The sequence below is a fragment of the Eupeodes corollae genome, chromosome 2 (genome assembly GCF_945859685.1).
Source record: "Eupeodes corollae chromosome 2, idEupCoro1.1, whole genome shotgun sequence".
Lineage (NCBI taxonomy): Eukaryota > Metazoa > Arthropoda > Insecta > Diptera > Syrphidae > Eupeodes > Eupeodes corollae.
This window is the reverse complement of record NC_079148.1, coordinates 108,725,166-108,750,600: the sequence shown is the minus strand read 5'-3', so window position 1 is coordinate 108,750,600 and position 25,435 is coordinate 108,725,166. Positions and strand designations below refer to the sequence as shown.

The 25,435-nt window shown below is 29.6% G+C and overlaps 3 protein-coding genes across 3 annotated transcripts; all 3 read right to left on the bottom strand.

Moving 5' to 3' along the window:
- Positions 1 to 2,226: 2,226 nt before the first annotated feature.
- LOC129946772 (uncharacterized) lies at positions 2,227 to 5,750 on the bottom strand. The gene is made up of 8 exons (XM_056057089.1): positions 5,048 to 5,750; positions 4,757 to 4,913; positions 4,540 to 4,680; positions 4,268 to 4,458; positions 3,984 to 4,201; positions 3,690 to 3,898; positions 3,515 to 3,632; positions 2,227 to 3,445 (listed from the first exon to the last, which is right to left on the bottom strand). The coding sequence occupies exons 1-8, from the start codon at positions 5,687 to 5,689 to the stop codon at positions 3,133 to 3,135; spliced, it is 1,989 nt and encodes a 662-aa protein (XP_055913064.1). The 5' UTR covers positions 5,690 to 5,750; the 3' UTR covers positions 2,227 to 3,132.
- A 2,105-nt stretch (positions 5,751 to 7,855) lies between these two features.
- Positions 7,856 to 11,125, bottom strand: LOC129947115 (uncharacterized). The gene is made up of 8 exons (XM_056057550.1): positions 10,456 to 11,125; positions 10,231 to 10,387; positions 10,018 to 10,158; positions 9,752 to 9,942; positions 9,464 to 9,681; positions 9,185 to 9,393; positions 9,003 to 9,120; positions 7,856 to 8,943 (listed from the first exon to the last, which is right to left on the bottom strand). Exons 1-8 carry the CDS (start codon positions 11,062 to 11,064, stop codon positions 8,631 to 8,633), a joined length of 1,956 nt encoding a protein of 651 aa, XP_055913525.1. The 5' UTR covers positions 11,065 to 11,125; the 3' UTR covers positions 7,856 to 8,630.
- A 5,547-nt stretch (positions 11,126 to 16,672) lies between these two features.
- Positions 16,673 to 20,368, bottom strand: LOC129947447 (uncharacterized). Its single transcript, XM_056058001.1, has 8 exons — positions 19,664 to 20,368; positions 18,929 to 19,085; positions 18,717 to 18,860; positions 18,461 to 18,648; positions 18,187 to 18,392; positions 17,865 to 18,073; positions 17,671 to 17,791; positions 16,673 to 17,603 (listed from the first exon to the last, which is right to left on the bottom strand). Exons 1-8 carry the CDS (start codon positions 20,309 to 20,311, stop codon positions 17,300 to 17,302), a joined length of 1,977 nt encoding a protein of 658 aa, XP_055913976.1. The 5' UTR covers positions 20,312 to 20,368; the 3' UTR covers positions 16,673 to 17,299.
- Between the last annotated feature and the right edge of the window lie 5,067 nt (positions 20,369 to 25,435).

The window sequence follows — 25,435 nt, the reverse complement described above, 5'->3', positions numbered from 1 at the left end:
TAAAACTATATTTAAAGTAAATTATTTTGACAAAATTTTAATTACATTCCTATCTTTTATGCAAATTAATGCATTTGGTACGTATTTATGTATTTTTATAACTATAACTATTGTAAATACCAACTATGGCCGTGTAGCGCCACTGCATCGGATTAACGAATATGATATACATATTTAATCAACAATTTATTAATATCTTGGTAATTTTGTATATACGATTTTAAAATATTATTCTTTAAGAATAAGGTTGTTGAACACGTATTTTATTTACCTTCGCTTATATAAAAGAATAAATACTTAGTACTAATTAAAGAAACTTCATAACTAAAATCCAAAACGCACAAAAGCCAGACTGTAGCAATTTCTTGTACTTTAACGAAAAAAATAAACTGAACGTAATTACTCCATGGGAAAGAAGGAATATGATTGGATTGTAGTAGGTACCTTCTACCTACCAATAACATTCTTTCACTATCATTTTAAACATGTCATTATCTACCTATCTACATAAAGCTGAGCACGGCAAGTGAACTATTCTATGTTCGTTTTAGACACCTTTCTAACTACAATTTAAACATACGTATTCTGCCTCTTTCTTATCTGCAGATAATTTACTTTCCATCCTGGTTCTTCTAATATGAAATTAAAATAAGGCTATCCAAAGGAAAAAGCTTTGAACGAAATAGTTGAATACACAAACAAATGTTTTCGTTAATAACGCTTACAAGTATATTTCACTTCCTGAATGAAATGTCCTAGGATGACTTGTGTCTGGGAATGAATTGCACGTTTTTTTTTTGACAAATCAAATGGCATTTATATCTTTGGAGACAAACTTATTTTACAGGTACATTTTAAAATCTTATGTAGGTACTTTTTTAAGCAGACTTTTTGCATACAGGAGCAAGTTCGTGCGACCCCGTCGTGCATTTTATTTTTCTCGAGTACCATTACAATCCCTTGCGAGGAATTTCCTATGCATCACTATTAACTGATTTTCTATGAGCTGTTGTTCATAAAAACATTATGTCAAAAATGGATAAGTAACTTTTTTTTATTGAAAAAAATGTTAAGACAAATTATAGGAAACATATTTAAAATAATGCAGCAAATAAATTTAAATTTAATCTGTTTTCGATAGACATGTTGACTTGCTTAGGTTTAATTTTATTTTTAAATGTAATTTTTTATTTAAATGTAACGATACGTTTTTTTGTAAAATAAAATTTAATTAGAGCATGATATATTCTTGTTAAAAAATTCTCCAGGTTTTTTTAAAACTTTTTTTTTCTTACAAAAATCTATCCAAATGTTTAAAAGTAAACCTGCAATATATTTGCAATATAAAATTTACCCTACATTCATACGTACGTCTGTACGTCCACACGTCGTCGGTATGTATTTTTTAGTTAGCTATAAATATCAAATTTTCGACAGTGAAGACATTTAGAACGGACTTTTAAAATAATTATTTATTGGATCTTAATTTCTTCAGATTATGAAACGTACTTAAATGTCCATATTTTTAATTTGAATAATACAACCTGTTCCAATAACTCCACATGACATGTTAAATATACAGCTCTAGTATATATCTTCTATGCCTTGAGATGAACTAGTTAACAAATATCTACTTTCCATCTTCCGACGTTGAGTGGCAAATAAATCGCCACTGTCTTGTTCTGGCTGAATAATGAAAATTAGTTAATTTTTAACATAAAAATAACCTCGAAAGCAAATATTAAAGCTGTAAGCCCTAAAATCGAGAACTTAAGAATTGATGAAAGTTTTATTAGGGTGTTTATTTTGCACCAATAATTTAATAAATGTACCTTCAAAATATTGTCTTAAAGTAGAATTGACTTTTTTTACTTTTATATTAAAATTTAAATATAAACCAAGAGTTTTATTATAGTTAACAATATATCTGCTTTAGTCTTTACATCCACAATAATAATGACTGTTTTCTTTTAGTTTCCTTGATTTATATTTAAAAAAAAGTTGATGAAAATGTATGGATACAAATATTTAATTGGAGTCGATTGTGAGATTTTTGGAATTAGACAATTTTTTTAATAGCTATAACAATAAAGTCCTTTTTATATTATTACAATAATTGCCCACTGAAGTTATAAATTATTCATTTGAATCGGGTTCTATTTTAAAATAATTTGTATTCATTAAAACTAAGTTTTTAACTATTATACTTAAATAAAAAATATCGAGCAACTTATAATTCAGCGAAAAAGTTTAGTTTTGTACATTTACGCCAGAGTTAGGAAATATGATTACAAACAAATTAAATTACAATAACTTTTAATTGAAATCTTCATACACTAAATCAATTATTTAAAAAAAATGCAAGCATTTCAATTACTACATGTAATTGAAAGCGCCAATTACTTTTGAAAACAAAACTAATGATATGACAGTCATGAATAAAATAATAAATAAAAATATTAGTTATCTTAACTGTAATTTTAAAGTGCTCTTAAGAGCTTGAAAAAAAAACCATTACAATTTTCAAATACAAGTAATCAATAAGTGTATTTTATAACTTATTACAATTAAAACAATTCTATACAATGTACATTTTTCAATTAAATCTATTAATAATTGTTTTGGAAAAAAGTTGAATTACTTATTACTTGTAATTGAAATGAAAATTTAAGTTAATCACAAAAAAATAATCAAAATTTAACAACTTTGATTTTTGCTTAGGCGCGGACTCACTTAGTAATAGTATACCATGATTTAATTTAGTTTAAGGAACTTTAAGAAATTCATCCGAGCTCGTAAATTTTATTTTGCCAGAGTCATACTTAATCAATTTAAAAAATATTCAACTGAACGCGTCGCAAGCAGTTGATAAACGAACCTTTTTCTTAAATCTTAAAAAAATAGTACGATACTTTAGTACTTTAATATTGGCCAAACCTTTTTAAGATCTAATCTATTCTCGAATTGTTATAAGGTTTGTTAGTGTATTGCTTTCGGTATTGCCAACCGATACTAAATTCCTGTCTGAAACAATTTTCTAAGAAAGCTTCTGGGCAATCAACTGAAAACTTCATCTTATGTCAATGATCTTATCTTAACTTAATGACTATTGGCATAATCATAACGATTAAATTAATTTTCACTTAAAACATCGAGGTGGTCAGTCAATTTTGGTGTGATCAATTTAATCGCAATAAGTCCACCAGATCCACTAACAGCTTCATGATAAAATCCAAAACCATTCAAAGGTGCTGGAGGATTCGAGACAACTTCTCTGATATCCAATAGAGGAATAGTTGATTGACCGAAATCTTTTTTGAAATCTGACGGCTGGAATGTTACGAAGTAACGTTGATCAGGAACAGGAGGTTTTGAAATCATGTTTTTAGAGTTGACATTGCCCATCTCTGTTGGATTATCACCTTCAGAGAGTTGAAGTTCATTTCTGTAAAACAAAAAAAATGTGTATGCATATCAGTTCTGGAAGTCAAATATTGTTTAGTTTTTAAATTACAATTCAAGATCGTTGTTTTCATAGCTCACTGAGTCAGTATTGTTCATATTTGGAGGGGTTAAACCATCGATAAATACTCTTATCAATCCTTTGTGAAGTCCCTTTGTAAATTGAACAGCTGAATTAAACAGAAAATTAGAAAAACCATAACCATATTTAAAATATCATCGCTTACATGTTAATAAACTATTTTTCCTCAATTGGAAGTCACCCAATTCGAATTTATTAAGTCCAGAGCCTAAGTATTGGATCTGGTTAGATTCAGGAGTTTCTGTCCAATGAACAGTTTTGGGGTCGACAGTTAATATATCCGAAAATTTTCCCTCCTGAATGTCAATATAAATAACTCTTTTTCTGACTCTAAAACGCAGTCCAGTGATCACACTTTAACAAAGTATAAAAATAGTAAAACAGTAGATCATGCCTCAGAATTCAGTCTATACTTGGGTACTAATTCGCTTATACTCACTTTCCAGGACTGGCTGTAACACGTTTCATTGAAATGGCATATAGATTTTTTCTGTACGTTGAACAGAAAGTTGTGAAACAATCGGGATGATTTTTGAAAGAATACTGAATTTCTGGGCCTCCTTTCTTCACAAAATGCCCAAAAACTTCTTCAGTTTCATCAGGTAATTTGACTTTCATAAAATTAAATGGACCTTTACCAAGAGGACGTTTACCAATCTAAAAAAAAGAATAAACACATATTCAAATAAATAAGTTTCGATGAAGAAAGTAAATTTTACATACATCAAGAGGGATCTTTAATTGAGAACCAAATGGAATAAGATCAGTGTAATTCCTGCACTCAACAAAGTCATAATTCGTTAAATTAGCAAAATCGGTTTCTGTTCTGCATTTGTAATAAAAAGCATCTATATACTCAAAGTAGAATATTTTTGGAAGCATGTGACTGAAAGATACTCGTTCAAAAGTTTTTCCTTTAAAATAAAATAAGATAAAATAAAATGAAACACATAAGTTACACAATTTTTGTTGTGAACGAAAAAAAAATCGCTTACCTTCTATTAAATCGAAAGTTCCGCAATTTCGAATTTCCCGTGGAGCTTTTTCTAAAGCCGATTTTGTAGTTTCGATCAATGTTTTTATATCTTTTTTATATTCATCGATAAGCCACAGAGCGTTATTTGCAAGTTCTTCGGCTTTTTCAAAAGAGAAGTCGAAATTTTAAAATACAAAATTGGCTCAAAGTAATGATAATGTTTTTTAAAAATTTACCTGATTCTACGTCATACTTTAATTCATCTTGATATTTTACAATATGAGCCGATACAGCCATACTATAGCCATCAGTTAGAAGTTTTATCATATAGAGGAACGATTTGTACATTTTGTTGTGCATTGAATCCAGACTACAATCGTCCTGTGAAGCAGCCTGTTAAATATTAAAATATAATTTGTTAACATTTAATCATATTTTTTTATACAATTATTAAAAAAAGGTATTGAAACATCTTAAAAAAAAGTTAGCAAACTTCAAAAAACATTGTAAAATATGATGCTTCTTACCATATAACTTTGTTTTTCTAATATAAAATCGTAGAATAGTTTATTTTGTTTAAACAACATCAGTTCATTGACATTTGCTTTGATAAATTTACTAACGAAGGATCTCAATTTGTACCTATAATCACTGCTGTAACTTAACATATCGTCGATAAAAAGGTGTTTTTGAGTTCCATTTAATTGAGGATCAATAACAATATCGTTCATATCAGCAAATGTTCTCTGAAGATAATCAACAGTTTGACGCAAATCTTCAAAAAATCCATTTGTCTCAATGGCCATTAAAAGTTCACGTATAATCCTAGTAGACTCCACAAGTATTAGTGATTCCATAGTTTCGAATTGCTCCGTAATATTCTCTCGGAATTCTTTCAAGTCTAATTTGGTAATTGGGTTTTCGACTTCTTTCTGGCTATTGTCTTCTTTGTCATCAGATTTAAGAAAGTTTGAAGCTATCTGCAACACACTTAATCCGGCAACAATTATGGGCCCAACAGGTGGTGGTATGGACAAGGCAGGGACTATCTTAATTGCAAGGGGTAAGACAACATCATCAACCAATTGTTTTGCACTTTCCGAAGAGGCTTGGTTCACAACTAGTATTATGCAAAGCCATATACACAATTTTGTTTTGCTAAACTTCATTTTGCAAATCTTTTATTCTTCAAAATTAAAAATTAATGAAACATTCAAATTAACTATTAAGAGTTTTGTTAGATGACTGATGATTTTTCAATGGAATTGCTCGCCTTTATATTGGTTGGATTCGAACAATAACAGTTGTTCAAACGAGATGCCTCTATTTCGAATATCGAATTTAGAATTAATTATCATTTTTATATACACAAAAATTAAATAAACAAAAAAACTGCTACGTTTTTGTATGTATTTGCACCTTTTCTTCAAAACACATAATTAAAAGCAGATGGTGGTTTTTGGGGAAATTCCATTATCTTGAAAAACAATATTGTATAACTATTTTTTTTGTCCTCTTGTTATGTTTATGGAATTATAAATTTTAAAAACTAACTTTTTGTACGCTTTAAAAAAATAAACACGATATATTATGTTTTGTTTCTCCAAACATTATACTCAGCTGGTTTAAAACAAATATCCCGTTAACAATAAACAATTTCATTGTGTAAAGCTTTAAAAATTTCCATAAAAATGGGTGTGTTGAGCTTTTAAATAAAGTCTTGATTTTGGGAGCCAAAGTCCATTAAAGAATGAATGCCTCTGTAACGTCAGGTACTAATCTAAAATTATTTTGTAAGTGTTCGAAAAATATATTAATAAGAATTGTATCAAAAGCTTATTAAAAAAATATATGAGCCTTTCGTTATTCATTCTGCTTTAAATGAAAATGAACAATCTGCCGTAATTTTGAAGCTTACAATTTTGCAGCTAACAATTTCCTTTTGTTAAAGAAATTGTAAATATTTTATTGAGGATATCACGACGTCTACTTCACCAAAGTTAAACTTTATAGCATACATAGTTTTTAAAATAAAACACTTCAAAAACCATTATTGCCCGACATCACTGACTTTATTTATTGTAATACAAATTTATATTTATTCATAATAAGTTCTTTAATTTAAGACAAACAAGTCTCTCTTTTTCTTTAATTAATGACTTCCGTACAAAAAATCGACTGTAGAGACTTAAGAATTTCATATTTCTTGTCAAGGATGCTATTATGCCACCAATCTTTATATCTCAAGATATCGTTATTTCAAAAATACCATTTAATCAAACATACCACCAATATTTCCTTATCGTTGGCATCTCGCTAGATTCTTATTCGTTAAAAAACAGAAATTCTTTTTTTGATGCTGCTGACTTTAAGTTCAAATATCTTACCTTTGAAAATTATTCCACTCGTATTTTAAGAGCTCAATGTCACCTTGTATTTGATACATAACTATATCAGTACAATGAGTCTACCGTACAATAGGGCGTGCCATCCGCCCACATGTTAATAATTTTTATATAGACCCCAACTTTTAATAAAATCAGATATGTACTTGCTATTAAATGATTATTAGCTAAAATTTAATAAGTTTACTTTTGAAGTTTTTCCTAACTTCTATATCCACAATTTATTCGGAAGCAAAAGTTTTGTACCTTTTAGATTGCAGGCCCAGACCACAATGGTAAATTTCCATGTTATGATCGAGTTTAGTAGTACCCGTGGCATGATGGTTTCTTATGTCTAAGGCCTTGGCTTAGACATTTACCTTTATCAAAAAGTTTTTTTTTTTGTCACAGGTAATGCATCTTGTGAAAAATTGACAAATCCTGCAAAAGCAATTCTTGTCATGAAAAGTGCTTTTTCAAATTAAGTTTTTTTTATAGTTGAGGGTTTTAAATGTTCAAGTATGGTATGGGTTAAAATTGTATTGCATCCAGCATATTGGAAATAGTTTTCTTAGCTTACAATATTAGAGCCCGTAAAAAATGCCAAGTACTACAAGACCTGACCAAACAGAAAAATCATTTTGATAAAAAAAATTATCTTTTGAACGTGTTGAAATAAATGACTGTCAATTTGACGAATGTAGCTAAAACATGACTACTTTGTATTGTTAAAGTTCTAAATCAAAAAAATGAGTTATGCGTCCAAGGAATTGAAATTCCCAAATGATGAAGATTTTTAAACTTCTTCAAATTAAATAATAAATCCATTCGTTTGTAAAGTACATTAATTTTTGAAACTATAAAACTTTAATAAAATAGTGAACAATTTCTTACTTTAGGTACAATTTCTTATTTTATGACATCAATAAGTCAAATTCCAGCTCCAATGATTTTTCAATTACTATTAAAGTAAAGTTAGCTACTGAAATGATAATTTAATTTTCCAAATTAATTATATTTGCTAATTTGTATATCTTGCACTATTGTCAGATCTGTCAATGGAAATATGCTTTCAATGTTTTATAAACGTGTAATATTATAATAAGTTGCATTTGTCTGGTTGTACTTTTTTAACATAACGATTTTTTCACTATCAGAAAATTATCTACAATAAGCTAAAAATTTGTAACAGCCAGATTTCCCAGAGATTGGTAGATTAATTACCAACAAGCAACTTAAATATGAGACATTGTAAAGTCACTTAATATTACATCCCCTTATATTATCGTTTTATAACTCCAGAATACCAGATTAAGACTTTTTTACCGAAATGGTGTACAACTTTAAAGAATTTCAAGTGAAATCAACTAAACTGTTATATGTATTGGAGATCATAAAGAGCATTTAATAAATTTTATGAATAGCAAATTTAGTGATTTAAATTTCGATACAATTTTGAAACACGTAAACAATCGTATTAATAGTTGAGTTACAAAACCATTTTTTTCTTGGTGTCATACTAAAATATTTTAATATTACAATTTGTAAAATATTCACATTATTTCTTTCCAATCGAAAACTAATTTATGGCGTTTAAAAAAAAATCGAAATAAGAAATACCAATCAAAATGTTCAAACCAGTGAAATGATTTCTGAATGCTTCTAGACAATCAACTAAATAAACTCATTTTTAACTTCAAGCCTTATCAATATCATAAGAATAAAATTAATTTTCACTTAAAATATCGACGTGGTCAGTCAATTTTGGTGTGATCAATTTAATCGCAATAAGTCCACCAGATCCGCTAACAGCTTCATGATAAAATCCAAAACCATTCAAAGGTGCTGGAGGATTGGAAGCAACTTCTCTGATGTCCAATAGAGGAATGGTTGATTGACCGAAATCTTTTCTGAAATCAGATGGCTGGAATTGGACGAAGTAGCGTTTATCAGCAACTGGAGGTTTTGAAATCATATTTTTAACTATAGAATTGTCCATTTCTGTTGGATTATCACCTTCAGGGAGTTGAAGTTCATTCCTGTAAAACAATTATAATACATTTTAGTTCTGGACGTTAGATATTAATTTTTGAATTACATTTCAAGATCGTGGTTTTCATAGCTCACTGATTCAGTATTATTCATATCTGGAGGGGTTAAGCCATCAATAAATACTCTTATCAATCCTTTTTGTAGTCCCTTTGCAAATTGAACAGCTGAAAGGAAAAACAAGACAGTGGTCATGACAATGTGTATTTTCAACAAGCATCATTCGCTTACATGTTAACAAACTATTATTCCTCAATTCGAAGTCACCCAATTCAAGTCTATTAAGTCCAGAACCTAAGTATTGAATCTCATTAGATTCAGGAGTTTCTGTCCAATGAACTGTTTCGGGGTCAACAGAGAGCATACTCGAAAATGTTCCCTCCTGAATATCAATATAGATAACCCTATTCCTAATTCCAAAACGCATTCCTGTGATGACACTAGCAAACAAAAATATTATGCGTTAAGGATCATGACACGGAATTTACTTAGGTTTCAATTTATACTCACTTTCCAGGGCTGGCTGTAACGCGTTGGGTAGAAATGGCGTAAACATTTCTATTGTAAGTTGTACAGAAATTTGTGTGACATTCCGGATGCTGTTTGAAATTATAACGCAATTCTGGTCCCTCTTCATTCATAGGATGTCCAAATACTTCTTCGGTTCTATCGGGTAGTACGATTTTCATAAAATTAAGTGGACCCTTACCAATATTTCGATTTTTAATCTATTATTTCAAAATAAAATAAACCAGATAAAATAAATAAGTCTTGGATAAAAATTAATAAATAACTTACATCAGGAATTATCGTTAGTTCTGAACCAAATGGAATAATGTCAGTGTAATTATTGCACGAAACAAAGTCATAATTTGTAATATTAGCAAAACCTTCTTCTGATTTGCATTTATAATAGAAAACATCTATATACTCAAAGTAGAAAATTTTAGGGAGCATGTGACTAATCGATACCCGCTCAAATGTCTTTCCTTTAATTAATGGTAAGAAATATTAAGTAAATTTAAATAAACAATAATAGTTCGTTTTCGAAATTTATCTTATACCTTCTACCAAGTCAAATGTTCCACAATTTCGAATTTCCCGAGAAGCTTTCTTTAAAGCCGATTCAGTGGTCTCAATTAATGCTCTGGCATCCTTCTTGTACTCCTTAATAAGTGAAAGAGCGTTTTTGCCGAGTAACTTGACTTTTAAAAAGAGTATAATATAAATTTTAAAATATAAATGAGATTAATATATTATTCATTTGCTCAGAGTACCTGAAACATCGTTATTCTTCAATTCTTCTTGATATTTTACAATATGAGCTGATACAGCCATACTATAGCCATCGGTTAGAATATTAAACAGAAGGAGGAAAGTTTTGTAAATTTTGTTGTGCATTGAATCTGTACCACAATCGTTTTGTTCAGAAGCCTGTTTAATAAAAAAGGAAGAAAAACTGTATTCCATCGGGTATAGCTCAAAAACATAATTTCGCTTACCAAATAAGCTTCTTTTTCCAATATAAAATCAAAGAATAATTTAACTGGCTTCAGCAGCATCATTTCATTGACATTTGGTTTAATGAATTTACTTATAAATGATCTCAATTTGTTCCTATAATTACTGGTGTAACTCAACATATCATTCATAATGAGACGCTTTTGTGTTCCTTTGATTTTGGGATCTATCACAACATTCATCATATCCGTAAATGTCCTCTGAAGATAGTCAACAGTTTGACTTAAATCCTCGAAAAATCCATTTGTCTCAATTGCCATTGTTAGTTCACGAATTATTCTAGCAGACTCCTGAAGAAATAGTGTTTCCATAGTTTTAAATTCATCCAAAATAGCTGTTCGCATTTCTTTGAGATCTATTTTTTCGGCTAATGGTTGAATTTCACTGTCATCATCTTTTTTGTCAGATTTAAAAATTCTAGAAGCTACTTGCAAAGCATTCAATCCAGCAGAAAGTTTCTTCCGTTGATCTGATTTCATGCCTAAAACAGGCAATACTTTGATAGCAACTTGAAGGGAGTCCGAAGAGCACTGATTAACAAACATCACCATGCAAAGGCTTATAACAAACGTTATAGTACTGAGCTTCATTGCACAAAACGCTTTTATTTTACAATACAATACGAACTAATTATTGAAACCAAATTTTAAAAGGTTTGTTAAGTGACTGAAGGTTTTTCAATCAAGATGCTCGCATTTATACATTGGGTTCGATTTCGAATTTTTATAGTTCGAACAACAGTTGTTCAAATGAGAATGGTCTTTCTTCGAATTAAAGTTACCTAATATACGAGTAACAAAAATTAAGTAAACAGAAAAATTTGTATTTCTTCTTTCGTGAATTTCAATACAGGCGGGTTTTTGTTTTGGAAATTCCATCATATAATAAAACGGCAAACACGAAATTTGTGGCACAGTTTTCGAGAACTATAAGAAATGGAGAGATAAATATATTTATAGTCGTTATTTTTTTTTAAGAAAGAAATTAAATTTAAATTGGCTGAAAAAGTTCAAAACTTCCAAACAAAAAAACTGTGGAGATGATAATATATGACATTAAATAAATTTTTCTTAAAATATATAATTTATTTATTTAAGTTAAACATAAAAGTCTAGTCTATAGCTGTTATGGTATTTGCTTTTAAATATTTGTCTGCTTTGACGGTAAAATCACTCTAATTCCCACAGATTGTTTTTAACAAAATACTTGCATAATTCAAAATATCCTCAGTTATAATAAATGTGTATTATTAAATTAAAATGTTGAACAAATAAAACTTTAAAATATAATGAACAAGCCAAAGACAAAGCGCCGCAAGTATGTACACAGTTGTTTGAAATCAAAAATCCATTAAAATATACAAATAAAGAATTTCAATCTGCTTCATGTTTTATACAGTAGATCTTTTTATATTTAAACGTTTCATAGAATGCTACAATTGTAAATAAATATTGTGAACATAGTTCTTTGTCCTTCTTCAATTTTTTTAATTATAAGCTGAATTTTCATTAAAAAACATTTAAAACGTTTAAATAGACATAAATATTTTTAAACAATTTCTTGTAGATAAAAAATGAATAAATTTGTAATACTTTCTATTCAATTTCCATTTTTCCACAATTAAGGAATGTGGTAAACCATTTTAGTTTGAGACATCGGACAGCTTAAATGTTATCTTTTCGACAAACCACTTCACATAATTTCCAAAGGGAATCAAGGCTATATTAAATATATAAATAAAAAGAAGGACAGTACGTTTGATGAATCAATAGTTTTGTAAACAAATAACTTGTTGAACACAGAATAAATAAGTAAACAAAAGCGAAAAATTGAATTATAAATAATTAATTAAATAATTAGTAATACCTGTGGAGTGATGGTTAGTGCTTGGGTTCAACCTCTGCCTGTTCCACTTAAAAGTTTTTTCACGGGTACTGTCTCATAGTATAGTTGAATACATAATAAATCATTAATAAGTTAGCAGATAAATAAATGACACAAATTAGTGAATAAATAAGAAAACATATTTAAATAAATCAGTTAATATTGAAAAATTCGATATTTCAAGGCCTTTATAATCTTACTTTATCGTTTAAAAAAAAACGTCTTTGCTGTGTGTGCGTACCTCTTTTTTCTACCAGATCTTAAAAATAACCAAATATATAGACTTCATTTTGGCTTGCTAAAAAGTTTGTAGGTTTTCGTGCTTCGTTAAAAAAGGTATCAGTTGATTTATTTAAAACATAAATTTAAATTAACACCAATATTTTGCATATGATGAAATAGTTTGATTACAAAATCTATTTTAGTTAAGGAGATTTTTTAGTCGAAACCCAATTTTTACCAATTTTAGTAGCATTACCTATAAGTTTTTATTTCTTATATAAACCAATGCAAATTGGATAAATGAAATGAATTTGAAGTCAATGTCTTCTATTATTTACGAGATATCGAGAACCGAAGATATATTTTTACCAAATTTGCGTACCTACTATTGTTTGTAGATTTTATTTTTTTTTATGAAAAAAAAACGGATTAAAAAAAAATTACAAAATTGCGAAAACAATATTTTCTGTTAGATAAAATTAGTTTGAAGCTAATATGTTTTAATTTTTGAAAAGATGTTTGAGTGGGAAGTAAATTTTTACCAAGTCTTAGTATAGTTAGAGGCATCAAGGATAAGGAAGATTCTTTCGACAAATCCAACCTTGCCTAGTTGTCTTAAAAACTCATATGGTACATGGACTAACTCTTGCGAAAAACGCTAAACCTGCTACTAGCATGTATAAGAAAATTGTGTACTCATGAGCAAAAACTTTTAGGTGACCGGATGCCGAGCCTTTGGCGCTAGTATCGAAAGTGGAGAAATTCCGCGGGAGCGAGAGAAAAATATTATTTCCATTCCCATATTTTCATATACGAAGCTACTAGACACCCACTTCCCGTTTAGCTCCAAATCCGTTAATTCAACAAACCGTCCTGGGTCGGATATTAACTTTACTTTTCCTCAAGGTCTGTTTACAAAAGAAAAATTGGCATGGTCTCTGAATAGTTTCAAAACTTATAAATCTCCAGGTCCAGATCAAATCCTACCAGCTGAGCTACAACTTGCCATTGATATAACTTTGCCCTTCAAAAGTTGTCTAAATCTGGTATTTATACCTCAGCAAAGGAAAATCAGTAAAAACAGCCTTGCACACTCTGGTAAGAACTATCAAATACTCCATAGAGCAAAAAGAATGTACTATGGTGGCCTTTCGATATCGAGGGCGCTTTCAACAAAGTTGACACATCCGCTTTCACTTCAGCTATGACGACCCTAAACGTCGAATACTCAATCTGTGAGTTTATTAATCTAATGCTAAATTGCAGGATCATCAACGCTAAGATGGGGGATATTTGTACGAAAGGGTCTGTATGTAGAGGCACTCCGCAAGGTGGTGTTCTGTCCCCTCTCCTGTAGAATATAGTGGTTAACGAAATACTAATATCCCTTGAGAGGGAAGGATACAGAGTGACTGCGTATGCCGATGATGTTGATATCGCTGTCACAGGGGAACATCCTAATACACTGAGGAACCTACTGCAAAACGCAATTAATATGCTCACTAGGTGGGTTGATCACTGCGGACTTAGTATTGATCCCCAAAAAACAACCTTCGTCCTTTTTACACGGAAATAAAAGATCCCAGTAATTGTACCGCCTTCAATAAAAGGTGTACCACTAATTTTTACCAATGAAGCCAAATATATGGGTCCGATTTTTGACAAAAAATTAAGTTGGAAATCTAGTATTCAAGGAAGAGTTAAAAAAGCTACAGTAGATCTTTTCCTTTACAAGAAAGCCATAGGAAGCCAACGGGGTTTTCAACCTCACATAACCTATTGGCTATACACATCGGTCATCCAACCAATACTTATGTCCCCTCGACATCTTCAGCAAATAAGTGGCAGCGAGTACAGCTATAAGACTTAACGCCTCATCTCAATGGGCCAACAACAATGTGGGTCGCTCCATCATTTTGAACCTCTTTAGACTAAACTATTCCTAAACCCCAATTTGAAAAAAAACTTTCAGGTATCCCTTCCATCCAGAGATGAATGGGAAGACCAAAACCTCCTCTATGACATAAGCATTAATTTTCATACAGATGAATCCAAGACAAATGAGGGAGTTGGTAGTGGTGTGTACTCAGAAAAGCTTAATCTAAGCATCTCATTCCGCCTCCCTAATCATTGTAGCGTCTTCAAACCGGAAATTTTAGCGATCAAAGAGGTTCTCACCTGGCTAAGAGAAAACGTGATATCAACTTCTGATATCCGTGTCTCAACCAAATCTCAAACGGCCCTCGATTGTCGATCGTCTCTTATGGAGATGGAGCAGCAATTTAACATTCACCTATGTTGGGTGCCGGGCCACAGAGACATCACGGGAAATTGTGAAGCCGATGAACTCGCTAAAAATGGAAAATTCATACCTATTTCACCTGAAAGGGAGAAGATAGGTATACCGATAGCTACATGTAAGCTTCTGCTAAAAGAAACAGCTTTTGCGATAGCAAACTCTCGGTGGTACAATTTACCAACATGCGCAGCCACAAAACTCATATGGCTTTCATTGGACCTAAAGTGCTTTAAGGACTTGTTATCTCAAAGCAGACTTCATATTGGCTCCCTAATAGGTGTCCTTACGAGACACTGTTTTATAGGTAGACACGCAATACGACTTGGTGCAGCCTCAAACTACTTCTGCAGGAGCTGTACGGACGAGGAAGAAGAGGAAACAATCTCTCACGTTCTCTGCACTTGCCCTGCTCTTTCACTAAGACGCAGACTTCATCTGGGAGACTACTCTTTTGATAATCCCAGTGAACTAGCTAAAAAGGATATCAAATATCTTCTTCGCTTTATAAAAAGCTCAAAATGGTTCGACTAATAAGAAGTAATTCTTTAGATTCATGTGGTATCACAATGGGCCTTTTCTTTTGGCCTAAGTGTGTGGATTCTGAATCCGCAGCCGCTTTAACCTAACCTAGTATAGTTTGATTATGTTTTTCTTTTTTGTACAAAAAACTGTCAATTCAACTTTTCCCAAAATTTTACCAAATTGAGTACAATATATTTATAAAATAAAATTAGTTTGAAGCTAAAATCTCGATTTTTGAAAGGATGCTTAAGTCGAAATTTACTTAAACCTCAATTCCAAGTCTTAGTAATGCTTTGTTTGAGTACTTATTTTTTGTAAAAAAAATTTCAATTCAATTTTTCTTAAAATTTAATTGAATGTATGTTGAATGAATATTTTTATAAGACGAGATTTATTTGAAGATTCGAAAATCAATTTTTACCAACTTTTAATAATTTATTTGTTGGTTTTTATTTTTTGTAAAAAAAATCCCAATTCAATTTTTTCATTTTTTTTTTCATTTTGAAAACAATATTTTGTATAAGATAAAATTAGTTTAAAGCCTATAACCAAATGTTTTGAATAGATATTTAAATCGAGAATCAATCAGGTTATTTGATTTATAAAAAAAAACCATTTGCTTTATTGGTTCATGAGATATTTAAATTTAACTAAAATGTTAATTTCTTTTTGAATTGCTATGGTAAAAAACCACCCATTAAATTTTTTTTAGAGTCCTTTCTGGACCTTTCGGCATTATTACCTGTATAACAACATTTTTTTGAAGTCAATATGTCTATTGGTTCTTGAGCTATGGACGACAAAAAAAATTGGCATTTAGAAATGCCGCATCGACCATTTGGAAATATTGACTTAAAATATTAGCCTTCGAAGATTTTTAGAATACTCGATAGTTTTTCTATCGCTACATAGTTTCCCATTGCATTTGGGGACCTTTTTCATGAATTGGGAAAATAAACGAGTCGTTCCAGTAATCGGTAAACACGATTTCCCTCCAGAAGGATGCAATTAAAGTAGAAGTGAAGGTTTCGATATTACATAGAAGATGTCATTGATCAAACTAAGTCCGATTTATAGAACAAATTAATCGGAAAGTGGACCTTGAATGCGCTCTACCCAACGAAGCCGCCATTTATCGATATAATTTACATTTCACACATAATGTCATTGATAGGGTTCTCAAATTAAATTTATTAAAGTTAAATTTTATTTATATCTCATATACAACTTATTTTATTGAATTTTAAAATCATACCTTATTCCATGGAAAACAATTTATAACGTAAATTAATAATAAGGATGTGATCTTGTAGTTTTCCAAAGATAATGTTTTAATACTTATGTATTTATTTTTATAGAGTTATTCAGGATATGTTAAAACTTACATCATTTTGACTTTAATGACAAGTTTTACTCAAATCTAATTAGTGTCATATAAAAGTTTTTAAAGCCCCTTTAAGGCGGTATGCAGCCCTTTTAAAATAAACAAGACAACGAGAGATAACCTACTAATAGATCCATTTTAAATATTTTGTTTTTGTGTTTCAAACTTTCTAAGAAAGCTTAGATGTAAACCCATAAGTCATTCCACAAAAAGATTCAAATAAAATTGATCCAACAATCATCATCGATAGTTCTAATGAACAATCATCTAAAATTTACGAGGGCTACCAGACTATTACTTATAATCTACTTCTAGCCTGGAGGCCCTCGATAACAAAAATTTGGTTTATTATATTCTGATAAAGTTTCATTTTTTAGTCCTTGAAATCTTGTGAAACTACGAGTTTTAAAAATGAATAAAGAAAAGTTATTTTAAATTTAAATTACTATTAATATTATTAAATCAGTCTATATTCTAACCTTAAATAATACAAATCAAATATGTTAATCAATTACTAAAATAAATCGACTCGATCAGTCAATTTTGGTGTAATCAATTTAATTCCAATAAATCCACCTGATCCATTGACAGATTGATGATAAAATCCAAAACCATTCAATGGTGCTGGTGGATTGGACACAACTTCTCTGATGTCCAATAGTGGAATGGTTGTTTGACCGAAATCTTTTTTGAAATCCGACGGTTGGAATGTTACATAGTAACGTTGATTAGGAACAGGAGGTTTTGAAATTATGTTTTTAATGCTGAAATTTCCTATTTCCTCGGGATTATCAGCTTCAATGAGGTGAAGTTCATTTCTGTAAAACCAAATGAGAACAATTTATTATTTGTTTCTTTTTGAGTATGAGTTGATTTTTAAATTACAATTCAAGTTCGTTGTTTTCATAATTCACTGATTCGGTATTGTTCATATGTGGAGGGGTAAGTCCATCAATTGATACTTTTATCAATCCTTTTCTGAGTATTGAGTTGTGGAGTTTAAGAGCTGAAATCAAAATTTGACCAATATTTAATAATTGAAATTGAATTGAAAATGTATATATTGTATATTCGCTTACATGTTAATAAGCTATTGTTCTTCAATTCGAAGTTTCCCAATTCTAGTTTCCTTACGTTAGCCCCTAAGTATATTATCTGATCGGACTCCGGAGTTTCCGTCCAAAAGACTGTTTGAGGGTCAACTGTGAGGATGTCAATGTACGTTCCTTGTTGAATATCAATATAGATGACTTTATTTTTCACTCTAAATCGAAGGCCAGTGATGACACTAAAAATAAGTTAACGATATTTATCATTAAGTCAATACGAACAATTCAATTATTAAAGAATGCAAAAAATATAATATTAGCTATAAATAATTTAAACTGAGTTAGGACTCACTTTCCAGGCAAGGCACTCACGCGTTGAGTAGAAATTGCATACGAATTTTTCTTGGTCGCATGACAGAAAGTTGTGTAGCAATCTGGATGTGTTTTAAAAGAATTACTAACTGTCATCTTTCTAATATAATGTCCAAACATTTGTTCTGTGTTATCTGGTTTTTTAACATTCATATAAGAAAATGGATGTTTATTGCCATTATGCATCTGCAATAAAAATAAAACACAAATAATTTGTCACCTTAAGCATTTAGAAAATGCAATAAAATGCTTACATTGAGTTGAATAGTTAATTCTGAACCGAATGGAATATCTTCCGTATAAGGACTGCACATACTAATGTCATAATTTGTTAAATTTATAAATTGCTCTTTTTTACATTTATATAAGAAAACATCGATATATTCATAGTATGCAATTTTTGGAACCATGTGGCTAAATGATATATGCTCAAAAGTCTTTCCTGTAAAATTTAAAATTTTAATAAAAATTAATTTTTCATCATCTTTCTTTTTTTATTGTTGAATATACCTTCTAATAAACTGATTTGTCCACAGTTTCGAATTTCCCGAGATGCATTTTCTAGCGCCAATTTAGTAGTTCCAATCAATATTTTTGAATCTCTTTTGAATTCTTCAAGGAGTAAGACTGCATTTTCTCTGATTTCTTCGGCTTCTATAATGTTGAAAACCAAGACAGTATTTGATATTATGCGTTAACAATCTTTATATTTTTTTACATACCTGAAAATCTGCCTTGGTTAAAATCTTCTTGATATTGTACAACATGAGCTGATATAGCCATAAGATAAGCTTCAGTAAAAGTTTTGAGAATGTACACAAAAGATTTATAGATTTTGCTGTGTAGTGGATCTGAACTGCAGTCGTCATTCTCTTCAGCCTGTTAAATCATTAAAGGTTGTATAAAATGTAGGCTACAAAACTAGTTAAATAAAAATAAAAATTAATTTATAACAATAGAGTTGAAATTTAGCAAAGTTAAAAAGTAAACTCTGAAGTTTAGAGAAAAAACGACTGTCAGCACTAACTCTTGCTGTTCAAGGTCATGTGCTTAACATGTGCTTAACTCTAGTAAATTACTCATGAATTCTTCAAAGAATGGATGTTTTTTAACTATTGGTGAAATTAATCATTTTTTTTAAGTGCGAAATTTATGATTGAAATAAGAAGAAGTTTTTATAATGGGTCCGGTTTGTCGAACTGAATCTAATAGTTTATTTTAAAAAAAGCATTTAAAAACACTAAAATAAATTTTAATACGATAATTTGAATATGAATTGGGTTTAATATTGATTTGATATTCATAAAAAAACATGTATTTATGATGTTTTAGTCTTATTTTTTGAGATTTAATTCAAATCACCCTAGTGTAAAAAAAGACAGTTTTCAAATAATATTCTCATTTTAAAAATGTGTAAATTAAAAGCAAAACAAAGTATTCAAAATATCACCACTTACCAAGTAATGTTCCTTTTCCAAAATATGTTCGAAGAATAGTTTCGTTGGCTTCAATATTAGAAGACCATTTACGTTTGGCTTAATAAATTCATTGATAAACGAACTTAACTTTGTTCTATATTCACTGCCAAAACTAAGCATATCCTGTATGGTATACCGTTTTTGTATTCCAGTTATTTTAGGATTAATAATAGCTGACATTCTATGGACAAACAACCTTTGAAAATAATCAAGTGTTAACCGCATTCTCTCGAAAATGCCATTAGACTCAATAGCCATAGTAAGTTCACGAATAATTTTCTCGGATTGTTGAAGCAAGTGAACGTCGACAGTTTTGACTTGATCGAGTAAAGCCATTCGAGCTTGCATTAGGTCAATTTTTGTCAGTGGTTTTTCAACTACTGGTACTTTGGTTTCCTCTGGAGGTTTTAGGTTACCTATTATGTTAGAACATATTTGCAATAATCCTATGCCAGCAAACATTAATGGTCCAGCAGGTGGTGGTATGGCTAAGACTGGCAATAGCGTATTGGCAAGTGGTATAGCAACTTCATCAAGCAATTTCTTGGGAGACTGTGTAAAAGCATGATTTTCCATGAATGCCATCAAGCAAAGCAATAAAATACAAAATTTCATGTTAAACTTCATTATGCACAAAACTTTTAATTAATCACACAATTAAGACAAAAATCCCGCACTAATAATATTGAGTTTTGTAACAAGACTAATGATAATATTTTAAAAACACTGGCGTTTTATAGTCCGTCTACAATGCGTATTAGCTAAGGTTTAAGACAACCTAACAGTTGTTCAAACGATCGTAAGATACTACACACGCTGTCACTGTGGGACCAAGCATTGAAAAATTATGTTGTAAAAAATGTATCTCTATTTAGATTTTCATCTCATTTGATAGTACGTATATAAGAATTAAGAAAAATTATGAAAGTAGTTCTTTATAAATTGAATAAAGTTATCGAAAGGTATTACCGTGAAAAAAAGTTTAATTATGTATAAACTTATTCAACCGTCAGTGACTTATAGAATCAGACGTGTTTAAAAGTATATGCAAGATGTATCTTGAAAATTGTCTTACATTTTCTTAAAGTTTCTAGACGTTCTAGAAGGGTTCTTTATTTTTAAGTTGCATACAAATCTAAATTACAAGATGTTAGAAACATTATATATTTGTGAGCTTGTACACGCTCGTATGTTCAGTCGTTCGGAATACCTTCTTTTCATACGTTACGCAATACTAAATTGGTATACATTGGAATAATATTCAACTTACAGTTTTTTGATAAATCAAAAAAAAAACTGAAAAAACCATTTGTAACCTCAAATATTTCTAAAACCTTCAAATAAATTGAATGCATCGAAAAATAACGTTTTTGACTTATGCTATAATCCTCAGAGAAATAAAAGAGACAGTTTTCTTACTAAGACTATATTATTAAAAGTTGGTAAAAATTGATTTTCGAATTTCATCTTACAATTAATATTGTTTTCAACATTCAGAAAAATTTTAATAAAAACCTAACAGAGAGTTTTTTCACAAAAATTAAAATCTACAAAAAGTGTAGTAGCTACTTTTTGTAGATTTTAATTTTTGTGAAAAAACTCTCTGTTAGGTTAGAATTGGTAAAAATTGATGTTTGCATAAATGAAGGCATTGATTATTTCTGTGAATGAAATGGTCTCAAAAAAAAATGGTTTCAGAAAAATTCGATCTGTATACATAAGTAATAAAAACTTTCAAAAAATGCTTCTAAAATTTGTAAAAATGGGATTTCGACTAAAAATCTCGTTAACAAACCAGATTTTTCAATTAAAGTTATTTTATCATATTCAAAATATTATTGCTTACTTTAAGTGACTTTTTTAGAAAAATTGACAACTTTTTTTTACAAAAAAAAAACTTACAAAAACAACTAAAAACTTGGTAATAAATGGTTTTCGATTCAAAGATTATGAGACCAGGAAAGATATTGACTTTTTTTTTGTTACACAAAATGTTGTTAGTATTTTTTTTAAGTTTTAAAAACATCTACAGACTAACGAAAGTTGGTAGTGGGTCATTTCCCAATTTTTTTTCTTTATATTAACTCTGAATTGGAGAAATTTCACAAAAATATTGTTCAGAAATGGAATTAAATTGTATACGGTCCCATAGTGCCAAAGATCTATTATACAAAAAAAAGGTAAAATTTACTAAGTAAACATAAATAATGGTTTTCTTATGATCAATTTTTGTAACGTACAAGTATTTTTATCATTTTTATTTATGATTTAGAATAAGCCGTAAAAGCTTTCTGGCGCCGGGCCAACATATCTACGTCATTTTTGAAAACAAGTGTAAAATGTTGTTTGACCTACACTTGAAGAATAAATATTAACTTATTTAGATATTTACAGTGGTGTTTAACATCAGCCAAACACCTAAAAGATGAGTGAAAAACGCATAGTTTTCAAGACAACATTGAATCTGTATTTCAATACACAGTTGAAATTCGAAAGCATGATACATTATTTTGTTTTTAAATGTTAAAAAAGAAAATCTTTGTTATTTTTTCCCAATTTCAAAACCTGAAGTCTTTGAAAATAAAATACTAACCTAAATTAAAGTGATGTCAGAGTGCAACAATCTTTAGTCCAAGAAAGTGGATATAATTATAATGCTATCTAATTTCAGTTGTAAGAGACTTTTTTTGTGAAATTTTAGGGGTAACCTATTTACTACGCAATATTTAAAAAAGTTGTTTCCATTTTAAAATGTAATTTTAGAAGAAACCAAATTATTTAACACCGTAAATTATACAATTTACGTTATATTGTTTACAAATTATGAATAGTACGTTTGACTTAGCTTTATATTTTTTCAAATCTGTTTGAAAACTATTTTTCTTTTGTTTGAATATACTAAACACGAGCACCAATAAGTATTTATAATGTTTGCACACGCCTGGACCTCATGCTCTTATACAATAATCAATAAAACACATTCTTTCAAACTTTTAATCAAACATTAATATCCTTGTTTATTTTTTAAAAGCGTTTGTTTGCTTTAAAATTATTTTAGTCTCATGTCGAGATATGTACAAAATTAAACACAGAGTGTGTCAGTTTTCGAACTTTGATAATTTTTCATTAGCACCCTTAAAAGTGTTTACAATTCTCATAAAGAGAACTTCAATAAAAATTGAATTCTAAGCTACTTCTACTTCTTGGATATATTCGAGATCTTAAACCCATTAAGAATTATTTTTTGCTTTCGTGTTTTGTTAACAAATAAAAATATGTTTTTAATGTTTTCTAAACATTTAAAAAAAATTTAAGAACATTTATTTCGAATATAAAAAACAAATTGGATGAATACAATTATTTTGAAGTCAATATCTTCTATTATTCACGAGATATTGAGAACGGAACCTCAGTTTTTTCCAATGTTGTACTATTTTTTGTAGATTTTATGAAAAAAACTGACTGTTAGATGAAAAACTTACTGAATTCAACATTCAAAATTCAATAATAATTTTTATAAAATAAAATAAATTGTTTTTTAGGTTTTTAATTTTTGTTAAAAAAGCTGTCAATTCGATTTATCTCAAAGTTTTCCCTGATTTTAAAAACCATATTTTTCGTTGCACAAAATTGTTTTGGAGATAAAAAGATTTTTTATTCCTAAAATTTTCGCGGTGTCAACATTTCTTTTCAGATTTTTTTATTCATAAAAAAACCGTTAGTTTGATTTTTTTCTAAAAATATATTTGTTTGGTATCACGTTACAATACATATAATATAATTCAAGCCTTTAGCATTATTAGTTCGTCAGATATTTATGGTTAACCAGAAGTCCATATCTCTTCTAGTTCTTCAGTTATGGAAGACGAGAAAAAACGTCAGTCGTGTGACGCACATAGAGACATCTTTCCAAAAATCTTTTATTTCGGCTCTAGGGACCTTGAAACGTCGAGAAATGTCAACATTTTCAATTCGACATATCGCATCGGACCGATTACAATAACTTCCTATAGGAAGTTTCAAAATAAGGTGGCTCAAGAGACCGTTGAGAACTAGGGCCTAGTGACTACAACTATCAACCAATCCTGTTTTCAGGAATGGAGAGAGTCTTATTTGAGAAAGCTCTTTTACCTACAAAAGAATTAGAGAATTTGTCAATTCCTCGAAAGAGGTATATTTCAGATGGCACAGGTAGGGATCAAATCCGAGACACCTGGCACTATATTTTTATATTTGAAATATTTTGTGTATGTTTCTTGATGTTAAAGTGTATAAAATTTAGTTCCACTTAAAATTATAATTAGTGAGATATTTGATTTCAACGAAACTGTTCACTTTTGTCTTTGAATGAATAATTCCTTGGCGTTAGGTAAAAAGGTCTGAGTCCTGAGGTTCCTGAGTGTGTAAGAACTGATAAATACCGTATTAATTTAGTCTTTAAACAAGAAGACAGTAAAATATGTATTTCTTTTGATGATTATATTTTAAGCCCTTTGAGTCTGTGTGACTAGTTTCTGACTTAAGTCATTTTCGCCTAACGTAAGAGAATTGCTTTATAATCGTTTTGCTCACTTGATGAAATTTAGTGTCAAAAAAAGCGTGAACTATAAGAGAGTCATCAAAAGTATGAACTGACTGGGAACAAATATTCACAAATTAAAAATTACAATCTAGTTGAACTGTTAGAGTAATCAAAAAAGTAAGTAATCATTACCAAATTTTATTGTTGAAATTACCTTTTAGTATCCTTAATTTACCAATTTTTTGAATATCTTTAGCATTCTTTTTTGTAAAAAAAGATTTATTGAGAAATACAAAATTCTAATAATTTATATAGCTGTCTAAAAAAATTCTCAGCCACCATATGTTGTGATTTGAACAACTTACGTGTTAAATTAATGTTTAAAATCTCTCAAAGTGCGTCATAATACCCGCTGTTACCCCTATTTTTCTTAGCTAGTTATAGTTGCGTGTGTTATGTTTAATCAATAGACTTATTTACGCACATAAATTCAATCAGTTGTTCTATAAATAGCTATTTATAGAAAAACGCAAGTTATTATAAGGATCTATGATTAATGATTCCAAGAATATTGAGTGTAGTACAGTTACTCTAACACGCTGCGTAAACATGGACAAAAAATTGACACAAGATGTATCAACATAGGTATTTTAAGTGTTTAATCAAAAGCTTACACGTTTATGTTCTATTTAATTAAACAATTATAAGGCACACATTTTTGTTTCGATTGAAGAATAAATATTAGGCACAAAAATGGCCTTGTTTACACTATTCCTTTAAACGTGTTTGAGTGTATGAATTGTACCATTTTCATGCATATTAGTTAGACATGTGCTTATATACTACATATATGAACAATGTATGCTTAAATAGGGTGTCTCAAAAAGCGACTAAAAAGGAATCGAAAAACCTGCTGACAGTTTTTTTACCAAACTTCTTTGTCAAACTTCTAAAATTTTTGATATTTCTTCGAAATCATCAATATCCATATTGTACTATACTCGTACCAAGTATTCGAAACTTTTCTTTCGCCTTTGAACAATTCGTTAAATCTAAAAAAAATCTTATACCCCGAATTCAAACAGCTAATTAAAAACAGCAATTTTCAAGACAAGAATTACTCTTGGAAAATTTGTCAGTTAATCGGAAGAGGCAGTTTCCGTGAAGCCAGACTTTTGGCAAGATAGCCCTACAAACTAACCATTACGTCACATATACAAAGATTGTCG